The following is a 12,420-nucleotide window of genomic DNA, read 5'->3' as shown; positions in this document are numbered from 1 at the left end:
CTTTTTTTGTTGTGTCTCTGCCAAGCTTTGGTATTAGGATGATATTGTCCTCATAAAATGAGTTAGGGAGGATTCTCTCTTTTTCTATTGATTGGAATAGTTTCAGAAGGAATGGTACTAGCTCCTCCTTGTACCTCTGGTAGAATTCAGCTGTGAATCCATCTGGTCCTGGACTTTTTTTGGTTGGTAGGCTATTAATTATTGCCTCAATTTCACAGCCTGCTATTGACCTATTCACGGATTCAACTTCTTCCTGGTTTAGTCTTAGGAGAGTGTAAGTGTCCAAGAAATCAACCATTTCTTCTAGATTTTCTAGTTTATTTGCGTAGAGCTGTTTATAGCATTCTCTGATGGTAGTTTGTATTTCTCTGGGGTCGGTGGTGATATCCCCTTTATCATTTTTTATTGCGGTATTTGATTCTTCTCCTTTTCTTCTTTATTAGTCTTGCTAGTGGTCTATCAATTTTGTTGATCTTTTCAAAAAACCAGCTCCTGGATTCACTGATTTTTTAGAGAATTTTTTGTGACTGTATCTCCTTCAGTTCTGCTCTGATCTTAGTTATTTCTTGCCTTCTGCTAGCTTTTGAATGTGTTTGCTCTTGTTTCTCTAGTTCTTTTTTTTTCATTTTTTAAATTTATTTATTTTTTATTATTATTATACTTTAAGTTCTAGGGTACATGTGCATAACGTGCAGGTTTGTTACATATGTATACTTGTGCCATGTTGCTGTTGTGCACCCATCAACTCGTCAGCACCCATCAACTCGTCATTTACATCACGTATAACTCCCAATGCAATCCCTCTCCCCTCCCCCCTCCCCATGATAGGCCCCAGTGTGTGATGTTCCCCTTCCTGAGTCCAAGTGATCTCATTGTTCAGTTCCCACCTATGAGTGAGAACATGGGTGTTGGTTTTCTGTTCTTGTGATAGTTTGCTGAATGATGGTTTCCAGCTGCATCGCATCCTACAAGCGACCTGGCTCATCCTTTTTATGGCTGCATAGTATTCCATGGTGTATATGTGTGTCACATTTCTTAATCCAGTCTGTCACTGATGGACATTTGGGTTGATTCAAGTCTTTGCTATTGTGAAGGTACGCAATAAACTATCGTGTGCATGTGTCAACATAGCAGCATGGTTATAATCCTTTGGGTATATACCCAGTAATGGGATATGGCTGGGTCATATGGTACATCTAGTTCTAGATCCTTAAGGAATGCAGCCATACTGTTTTCCATAATGTTTGAACTAGTTTACAATCCCACCAACAGTGTAAAAGTGTTCCCTATCTCTCCACATCCTCTCTCATCACCTGTTGTTCCTGACTTTTTAATGGTCGCCATTCTAACTTTGGGTGTGAGATAGTATCTCATTGTGGTTTTTGATTTGTATTTCTCTGATGGCCAGTGATGATGAGCATTTTTTCATGTGTGTCTGTTGGCTGTATGTGAGAGAATAAATACAGGAATCCAGCTTACAAGGGATGTAGGGCCCTCTTCAGGAGAACTACAAACAACTGCCAGTGAAATAAAAGAGGACACAAACAATGGAAAGAACATACCATGCTCATGGATAGGAAGAATCAATATAAATTGAAAATGGCCATACTACCCCAGGTAATTCATAGATTCAATACCATTCCCATCAAGCTATAGCGAGTTTCTTCACAGAATTGGAAAAATTGCTTTAAAGTTCATATGGAACCAAAAACCCGCATCTCGAACAATCTTAAGTCAAAAGAACAAACCTGGAGGCATCCATACCTGACTTCAAACTATACTACAAGGCTACAGTAACCAAAACAACATGGTACTGAGTACCCAAAACAGAGATATAGACCAATGGAACAGAACAGAGTGCTCAGAAATAATACCACACATCTACAGCCATCTGATCTTTGACAAACCTGACAGAAACAATAAATGGGGAAAGGATTCCCTATTTAATAAATGGTGCTGGAAAATTAGAAGCCATAAGTAGAAAGCTGAAACTGGATCTTTCACTTACTCCTTATCGAAAAATTAATTCAAGATGGATTAGAGACTTAAATGTGGACCTAATACCGCAAAACCTAGGAAAAGCAAATTGAGTACCATTCAGGACATAGGCATGGGCAAAGACTTACATGTGTAAAACACCAAGAAAGCACTTGGCAGCAAAACCGAAATTGACAAGTGGGATCTCATTAAACTAAAAGAGCTTCTGCACAGCAAAAGAAACTACCATCAAATTGAACAGGTAACCACAGAATGGGAGAAAAATTTTGCAATCTACTCATCTGACAAAGGGCTGGAACTCGGTGGCCGCTGAACCGTTTGTATTTGCTCTTTGCTATTGTGAGGTACTTAATAAACTATCACGATGTGCATGTCTTTATAGCATGATTTATAATCCTTTGGGTACGCACCCAGTAATGGGATGGCTGGGTCATATGGGTACATCTAGTTCTAGATCCTTAAGATAAGCCATACTGTTTTTCCATAATGTTTGAACTAGTTTACAATCCCACCAGCAATTATTAAAGTGTTCCTATCTCTCCACATCCTCCATCACCTGTGTTATTTGTTTCCTGACTTTTTAATGATCGCCATTCTAACTGGTGTGAGATAGTATCTCATTGTGGTTTTGATTTGTATTTCTCTGATGGCCAGTGATGAGCATTTTTCATGTGTCTGTTGGCTGTATGAGCGAGAGAATAAAATGCCTGAAGTCCAACTTACAGGGATGTAAAGGACCTCTTCAAGGAGAACACAAACAACTGCTCAGTGAAATAAAAGAGACACAAACAAATGGAAAGAACATGCCATGCTCATGGATAGGAAGAATCCAATGCTCGTGAAAATGGCCATACTGCCCCAGGTATTCATAGGTGTGCATTCATCAAGCTATAACGAGTTCTTCACAGAATTGGAAAAAAAATTGCTTTAAAGTTCACATATGGAGACAAAAAAGAGCCGCATCTCCAAGACAATCTTAAGTCAAAAGAACAAGCCTGGAGCATCATACCTGACTTCAAACTATACCTACAAGACACAGTAACAAAACAGCATGGTACTGGTACCAAAACAGAGATATAGACCAATGGAACAGAATGCTCAGAAATAATACCACACATCTACAGCCATCGATCTTTGACAAACCCTATTGTAGAGAGGCTCTAATAAATGGGAAAAAGGATTCCCTATTTAATAAATGGTGCTGGGAAAATTGGCTACAATACATAAATGCATAGCAGAAAGCTAGAAACTGGATCCTTTTCCTTACTCCTTCTGAAAATTAATTCAAGATGGATTAGGAGGACTTAAAATGTGGGGCTAATACTACACCAAAACCCTAAGAAAACCTAGGTAATTACCATTTCAGGACATAGGCATGGGCAAAAGACTTCATGTAATGCAAGCACAAAAAGCAGCGGCGGCAAGCCAAAATTGACAAGTGGGATCTCATTAAACTAAAGAGCTTCTGCACAGCAAAAAGAAACTACCATCAGAGTGAACAGGTAACCTAGAGAATGGGAGAAAATTTTTGCAATCTACTCATCTGACAAAGGGCTAATATCCAGAACCTACAAAGAACTCAAATAAATTTACAAGAAAAAAACAAACAACCCCATCACAAAGTGGGCAAAGGATATGAACGGAGATTTCTCAAAACAGCACACCAACAAGGCACAAGTATACGTATGTAACAAACCTGCACGTTATGCACATGTACCCTACAACTTACAGTATAATAATAAATTAAAAAATAAAAAAAAAAAACCAAAAAGCTTTGGAATATATCATGAAGGTTTCTCTAGTTCTTTTAATTGTGATGTTAGAGTGTCAATTTTAGATCTTTTCAGCTTTCTCTTGTGGGCATTTAGTGCTATAAATTTCCCTCTACACACTGCTTTAAATGTGTCCCAGAGATTCTGGTATGTTGTATCTTTGTTCTCATTGGTTTCAAAGAACATCTTTATTTCTGCCTTCATTTCGTTATGTACCCAGTAGTCATTCAGGAGCGGGTTGTTCAGTTTCCATGTAGTTGAGTGGTTTAATTGAGTTTCTTAGTCTTGAGTTCTAGTTTGATTGCACTGTAGTCTGAGAGACAGTTTGTTATAATTTCTGTTCTTGTACATTTACTGAGGAGTGCTTTATTTCCAATTATGTGGTCAATTTTGGAATAAGTGCAACGTGGTGCTGAGAAGAATGTATATTCTGTTGATTTGGGGTGGAGAGTTTTGTAGATGTCTATTAGGTCCGCTTTGTGCAGAGATGAGTTCAATTCCTGGATATCGTTGTTAACTTTCTGTCTCATTGATCTGTCTAATGTTGACAGTGGGGTGTTGAAGTCTCCCATTATTATTGTATGGGAGCCTAAGTCTCTTATATAAATGATTTTTTAAATACTCTGTTATCTACTATATGTCTGTCTACTTAGGTTTCTTATGTGAATAGACAAAGAACAATAAATCATAAGTAGAAAGAATAGAAAGAGAAACAATCAGAAGCAGATCACAAAATTGGAAAGGCAAATGGAGAAATAAACACAGTAAAGTTGGTACATTTCCCCTATCAAATAGAAAAAAAAGTAAAACCAAAATTCTCATAAAGTCCTCATAAATTAGTAATTAATATTAAAAGGAAGGCATAAAATTAATTGATGATGAAAATATGTATTATTCATTTGCGGTTAGGCTTCTGGGACATAGGGATTTGTTGCGGGAAGCCAGGGACCCCGAACAGAGGGTCGCAACAGGAATTCTATGCACTGTTGAAAATAAATGTAATGGTAGTGGAAACTGTCATAAACAAAATTCAGAAGTATTATCTGCTGATCTATTTCAAGAGTCTTAAAATCGTATGCATTATTTAGCTCGGCAATTATATGTCAAGAAAAATGTCCTGAGGAAATCGTGTTAATTTTCTGCAATGATTTACTTACAGTGATGTTTATAATTCATAAATAAAATTTAAAAGTAAATAAAAGTAACTTTAAAAAGGGCTGTCAGATGATTCTAGCTGCTTATTCGAACAATTGCCCCTCTTTCTCCTTACTATGAAAACACTGATTTCATTCTAGGTAGCATGATGACCAGCCTCCAGAACGGATTCTTGATTGGTCTTAATCATACAATCCCATTCTCATTGGCTAGATACTTATTTCCCAAACTCTATTCCAGTTAGAGATAGCTACATCACCCAGTTCTGGACCATAAGATATAAGGAAAAATCTGTTGGACAGCTTATGGGAAAAGACTTCTTCCCAAAAAAAGGCAAGCTATTTTGACCTTGCCCCTGATTCTTGGCTTTGACTATTATATGAAGATATGATGCTTTGAGTTTTGCAATCATGAGGCCACAATAATGAGAACAAAACAGCAAGAGGTCCAAAATTAAGGATGAAAAGGGACTGAGTCCTTGATAACATTGCTGATCTGTCCAACAAGCAAAAAGACTGCCTGTCTCCAGACTTCATTATGTAAATAAATATACTTATGGTTCGTGTCATGGTTAAATTTTATGTTACTTTCAAGTTACTACATCTTAATTGATTCTGAGGTGAAATAATTGGCCCACAGCAAAGATGAGACTCATGCCCATGTGTATCTATATTACATATATATAAGCTTTAATATCTATTTTAATGTCCAGCATGACCTAACCTCTGGCGATCTTTCCTTGGTACTGTGATCCTTTATCAATCATGTGGGTACCCCACTGTGGGACATATAGCCATGTGTAAAAACTTAAAATTAGTGCTTGTATCCCTTGATATCCCTGTGCCTTATTCTCTTCATTTTTAAAAATACGAAGGTAGGAATAAAGTGGGCTAGATAATTACTATGTTGTTTTCCAGCCACAGGTTCCTGTAACTGCCCAACCCAAAACCCTCCAAAGAGCTCCTAGTGTACTTAGAGAAAAAGGAAAATTTCTCAAAGACCTCAAGCCGCTATCTGGTCTGGTCCATACTTTTCTCTCTGATCTCTTTGTATACCACCCTCCCTCTCATTCACCATACACTCACTGCACTAACCTTTCTCCTTTTCCTTCAAAATGCCTAGTTCATTTTCACCTTGGGACTCTGCACTAGTATCCTCTCCCCAGAAGGTGTCTCCTTAAGGAGACCTTTCCTTGTTTCATAATCTGAAGTAGCCACCCAGTCACCCTAATTTTATTCTTCTCATATCTTCACATCTAGATTCTTCATTTATCTTTGTATGTGTCTCAATTATTATTTTTTCACTAATAATAGAAGGTAAGGTCCATGATGGCAATTAATTTTGTCTGTTTTGCCATATCCATGGTGTCTACAACCATGCCTGCCACTTTGTAAGTGTTCAGTAAGCAACTGCTGAATGAACAAAAATTGCATAAAGTAGGGTGTGAGTATGCAGAAACCATCTGATAGCTGCTTGCTTCTGGCCTCTGTAGCCCCAGCTGCAGCCAAAATTTAATACCACCCCCAGGTTCAGGGACCAACAAGGGACCTGAGGAAAGAACAGTTAAGCAGATCCAGACTTGAAAACAAGTAAGTTACATCAAGTCTCTGCCTTGCTGGTCATTTTGTTCTGATCTTTACCTTTAATTGGGATTTTAGACCCTCCCTGGTTCCCTATCCCTAAATTCTCCATTGCACAGCTTCCTCAGTAGTGCAGACCCTCTAGAACAGAGGCCTTCCTTATTCTTCTCTCTTTCTCATTTCTAAGACCTGATATCTGGCTCTTGAACACCATGTGGTTGTGCCTTGCTTTAGTTGACAGATTTCCCTAATGCTGAACAGTCCTCATGGGTCTCTGCATTACACATCTCTTCTTGAAATACTCTGTTATCTCATGGAAACTTCCCTTGACCCTGATCCTGCTAGGCTGACTTCGTGCTGGAATCATGACTGCTATTGCATACTCTGTGGATCCCAGGTTTTACCTGCTAAACTGGATTAGTTATAAGTAGGGCTGACTCCCCTAATCTTGGCCTCTTTCAGTTGCCGGGCTGGTTCCTAAGATGCAACAAAAATAAGTGTACTGAATAGGAGAACTTACCTTGGATAGCTCCTGTCCAGGACCACACCGTTGGCAGGTGACACACCGTCCCCATTGGTCCCAGTACTCATTTTCTTGGCAATCCATGGTGGGAAGGCTGTGGGTACAGAACACAAGAACTAGAAAGCTAGTGGGAAGGGACTATAATTAGTGATTTCCATGTCACTTGGCTTCTGGGTCCACTTAATCTAGTATCTAGATCTGAGATAGTAGGGCCGAGGAAGCCAACACAAAGGAGTTAATGCTTATATAGCTCTGACCATGTGACATGAGCTCTAGTAAATGCTTTGCATGTAGTAACTCATTCAATTCTCAAGACAATCATATTAAGAATTATTGTTAGCTACATTTTACAGATGAAGAAACTGAGGCAAAGAGACCAAGCAATTTGCTCAAATTCACAGTCAGTGGCTATACCAGAAGCTGAATTTGTAAAGAGAATAATAAGACAAGGAGTTGGCTTCTGCCCAGGGGGTAAAGAATAATCACAATCCATCATGTGCAAACAGATCATAACAATTTAGAAAGTACTTTCACATCCATTATTATTTGATCTACACAACATCCATGTGAAGTAAGCAGTATAGGGATTATCATCTTTATTTTATAATTGAGAAAGCTGAAACATGGTTTCTCTTTGCCAACAGTGGCCTCAGTCCCTCTGAGGACCAATAGCTGCCATAGCTTCTGTCTTAGGCAGAATGGGAGGGGAGAATGGCCCAGCATGTAGACATATTTTGGTGCACAAAGGTGCACAGAAAGGGAAACATTACTCAGATAATAGTTCTTGGAATACAGATGCATATAGCAGTAGAGCTGGCCTTGGACTGAGAATTAGGATATATAGATTCTAATCCTGGCTATAGGACAGCAAATAATCCTGTTGCTCAGGAGGAAGGGGTTTCCTAGTACATGGAACTTTCAGTACTAAAACTGGAATAGTTCTGGGCAAAGTGGGATGGCTGTTCACCACACCTGGCTCTTACCCTTTCAATCTACAATCTGGGATGGATCACTTTATCTTTTCTGGCCTCAGTTACTTAATCTAAGCAAAAAGGATAATATGTTCTTCACCTACCATATATAGCTCTTGGGAGGGTTAAAGGAGCTAAGGTCCATCAAGCCATTCTAAAGAGCTATACAAAATAAGACAGAGTTAAGTATGCAGAAAGGTTATCTTTTACAAAGAGGAATTTTAATGAAGGGGCTCAAGTAATTCATACAAGGGGCGTATCCTACTCAAAGAGAAATGTAGCATGAAGTTATTTTACTTACTCATGACTTCATACTAGGGTGAATTCAAGTGGTTTCCAAAGGTGCCAAAGTCCTAAATGTATACTCTTAGTCAGAAGAGAGGAGAGTGTACATGTGTACCTTGAGAGACCACCACTCCTCCACTCAAAGGTCCCCCAAAAGCGATAGGTTAAGTAATTCTAGCTGGCATTCCATAAGTGCACCTTTTTTCCATCATCAACTGGGCCATTCTTTCCCATTCCTTCATTCCAAAGAAAGTGGGCTACAAGATCCATATTTGCATAAGATAAACATACTGTCTTCTGTGCTGATTTGATCGCTGGCCCATGGTGTTGTCCTCAGTAGGCATGCTTCCCTCCCCTTGCTATGCACTCTTCTCATTGAGAACAAAAAACATCAGTATTCTCATAGCCTTCATGACCAGGAAGTTAAGCACCACAGTAACAGAGCCAGGATACTGCTCTGGACAACTTTCTCATGTCCCTTTTTGCCCACAAAACAAAAAAACATTGGTAAGAACCAAGAAGTAGCCCTCCTCTTGAGCTAGGTTCCCAACATAGGCATTTAAAATATCCAGCTGCTGCTGGCATTTGAGGGTCTGAGACATCCTATTTCATTTGGTTTCTAGAGCTCCACCCACCTAATAAACATCATGTGTCCTAAACTCTGACATGTCTCTCTAACCATGGCTTTGAAACCTCTGTGTAGGCAAGGCAGGCTCGGTGCCAAAACCCCATATCAAGACTTAGGAAATGAACAGATGGCCTTTCCCTCCTGTCTTTCTCTCTTTCTTTCTTTCTTTCTTTCTTTCTTTCTTTCTTTCTTTTCTTTCTTTCTTTCTTTCTTTCTTTCTTTTTTCTTTCTTTCTTTCTTTCTTTCTTTCTTTCTTTTCTTTCCTTTCTTTCTTTCCTTCTTTCTTTCTTTCTTTCTTTCTTTCTTTCTTTCTTTCCTTCTTTCCTTCCTTCCTTCCTTCCTTCCTCTCTTTCTTTCTCCTTCCTTCCTTCTTTCTTTCTTTATTCTTTCATTCTTTCTTTTCCTTCCTTCCTTTCTTCTTTCTTTCTTTCTTTTTTTTGATGGAGTTTCGCTCTTGTCACAGTGCAATGGTACAGTCTTGGCTCACTGCAACCTCTGCCTCCTGGGTTCAAGTTATTTTCCTGCCTTAGCCTCCCCAGTAGCTGGGATTACAGGTGCATGCCACCATGCCCAGCAAATTTTTGTATTTTTAGAGACAGGGTTTCATCATGTTGGTCAGGCTGGTCTTGAACTCCTGACCTCAGGTGATCCGCCCACCTTGGCCTTCCAAAGTGCTGGAATTAAACGAGTGAGCCACTGTGCCTAGCTTTCCCTCTGTTTTTCTCATACTGTTTATTCAAAGCGTACAAATTAAATTATCTTTCATTAGAAACTTAACAAATTGACTTTGTTAAAGACAACAAAATCATAGATTCTGGACTCTTTTGAAGAGGTCGGGGAGTATGTGTAAAACTACCTAATAAGGGTTAAATGTCATTACCTAGGGACAAAGTCAGACCTTATATGAATTTTTCCCTGTAATCAGCAGTTTCCTGTAGTATATGTAACTGCTTTTAAAACGAAAAAGTAAGAGAGAGTAATTATGTTTTCAGAAAATTAGAGTTACTCTGAGGTATTCCATACTGCAGCTAGACACTCTTCCAAAGTATCACAAAGGATGTGGCTGAATCCTCTAAACTTCTGGCTAAGTTGGCAATATATACAGACCTATACAATTCCCAAAAGTAGAGACCGCTGCATGTCCAGTGCCTAGCCCTGCACCTGGCACAGAGTGTGTACCTCAACAGTGCTTACTAATTGTTAGCTTGTCAACATGCCACATTCCCTGGACTATGGTTAACTATGCATATGAATCTAGCAACATAGATCATTTCTCTTTCAGATAATGACTTTCCAAACAATAGTAGTAATCTCATATCAAGAAAAGAGCAAAGCTCTTAGTTAGGGACATGTCAACTTGGGTTTGAATCTTAATTCTGCATCCTCAAACAAACGGTTTTACCTTTGTCAGCATCAGTTTCTTCATCTGCAAAATGGAGGTTTAAATAATATACTACACAGTAATTTATAAAATTAAATGCAATAATACATGTTAAAGGACCAAGTATAGGGCTTGATACATATGAGACATTTGGTAATTAGCAGGTTCCCTTTCTTCTTTCCTCTTCAGAAGAGTGAGGTTTATAGTAAAAGGAGTGCACATTTGTCATTCTTGGGATGTGTGGGGAAGAAAAGGGAAAGGCACCTAAGCTTCTTCATTGACCTTTCCAGCTGGAGCATGAAGGCCATGTTTAAGATGGGTGCCACTATAGCAGTTTCCTCTTTATTAATCGCAACCACCAGTTACTTGATGCTTAAGGAAAAGATTATTTATGATACCCTCAGTACCTAAGCCATCTTGGCTAAAATAAACATTGTTCTAAGTGTTTGCTGGATTTTTTTCATCAACGCATTTCTATTTAGGATTAACTCGGTCGACAAACATTTGGAAACTTTTCTGAGACAATTGCCTTTGAAATGGAAGTGCAAAAGAAATAAAATCAGATTTGCAAATAAGTGAGGATGTTATTATGGACTTTTTGAAATAGCACATCATGTTCCACAGAACAGTCCCTCTCACCTCCACAACCTAAGGTTGTGGCTGCTCAAGAAAATTTTTTTCACCCCAACTCTGACATGGGGTTGTATTCTCTTTACATTACTGAGGGTTGGGGAGAGGAAGGGAAGTGGCAGATGCCTCTTGTCTCAATCCCATGGAGTATAACACATGATGGAGTTCTGATTCTGCTAAAGTCCATCACCCACTCAGTTGTACTGTTTGTCAGCTACACCCTGAAATACTTTCTCCAACTTCCCAACTTTCCCAGAGAATATCTGATCTGTGTAACTCAGAAGTTACACAGATGAGGTAATGTGGAAGTGCTCTAAAAATTCATGTGGGTAACATGCCGGGATTTTTTGTCTGTCTGTTTCTGATTGCAGTACAACATATACATAGTAAGAAGCACAAAGATTAAGTAAACTAATAAATTTTTACATATGTACATGCCCATGTAAACACCATCCAGATAAATACACAGAATCTTTCTATTACCCCAGCAGGCTCCCTCATGCCCCTTCCTAGTCAATATCGCCTCCTCCCCAGGTAATTACAGCACTGGCTTCTATCATTACAATTAGTTATACCTGTCCTTGAAATTTACATAAATTTGAACCATACAAGATGTGCTCTTCTGTTTCTGGTTTCTCTTGCTAAATATAATGTCTGTGATAGTTATCCATTATGTTTTGTGTAGAACATTTGTTAATTACTATTGTTGTGTAGTATCCTATTGTATGGATATACCACAATTTATATATATTTTTTGCAAATATTGGGCTGCTTTTAATTTGACCATTATAAATTGAGTTGCTATACTATGACTGATGGATTTTTTAAGGAATGCCAAGAAAATTCATTGAGAAAAAAAGTCTTTTCACAAAAGGGTGTTGGGGAAACTGGATATTCACATGCAAAAGAATCAAACTGGACCCCAACCTCACATCATATACAAAACTAAGTCACAATAGACTAAATCCCCAAATGTAAGAGTTAAAACTATAAAACTCTTATAAAAGTTTTCTTATAAGAAAATATAATAATTCTATTATTAATATTTTTCTTATAAGAAAATATAGGTATAAATTTTTGTGACACTGCCAGTGGTTTCTTAGATATAGCAACGAAAGCACAAACAACAAAAGAGAAAAACAGAACAATGACATGTCAACAAAATTTAAAAGTTAAAAATGTTTGTGCTTCAAAGGACACCATCGAGAAAGTGAAAAGACAATCCACATAATGGGAGAAAAAAATTTTCATATCACATATCTGATAAGAGCCTTGTATCTAGAATATACAAAAAGCTCTTGCAAATGAAATATAAAAAAGACAGATAATTTAAAAATGAGTAGAGAATTTGAATAGATATCACTCTAAGACTTACAAATGGCCCATAAATACATGAAACGATGGTCAGTGTTATTAGCAAAATAGGGAATGCAAATGAAAACCACAATAAGATAGCACTTTATATCCACTACCAAAAACAAAAACAAAATAGCCTGC

The 12,420-nt window shown here is 38.1% G+C and overlaps 1 protein-coding gene across 6 annotated transcripts in view; it reads right to left on the bottom strand.

Moving 5' to 3' along the window:
• The window catches only part of EDA2R (ectodysplasin A2 receptor), a 50,821-nt gene that overhangs the window by 19,134 nt on the left and 19,267 nt on the right, over positions 1-12,420 (bottom strand). For 4 of the 6 annotated variants that reach the window (XM_009197737.4, XM_009197739.4, XM_009197738.4 and 1 more), the window contains exon 2: positions 7,026-7,122. In XM_009197737.4, the coding sequence (XP_009196001.1) occupies positions 7,026-7,112 (87 nt within the window). In that variant the 5' untranslated portion in view covers positions 7,113-7,122. Of the gene's footprint in view, positions 1-7,025; positions 7,123-12,420 lie in introns of those variants that run through there. The other 2 variants (XM_021932933.2, XM_021932934.2) reach the window with 1 other exon arrangement.

This window comes from Papio anubis, chromosome X (genome assembly GCF_008728515.1).
Source record: "Papio anubis isolate 15944 chromosome X, Panubis1.0, whole genome shotgun sequence".
Lineage (NCBI taxonomy): Eukaryota > Metazoa > Chordata > Mammalia > Primates > Cercopithecidae > Papio > Papio anubis.
Note: the sequence above shows the minus strand (reverse complement) of the source record. Positions and strands in the feature narration are given on the sequence as shown.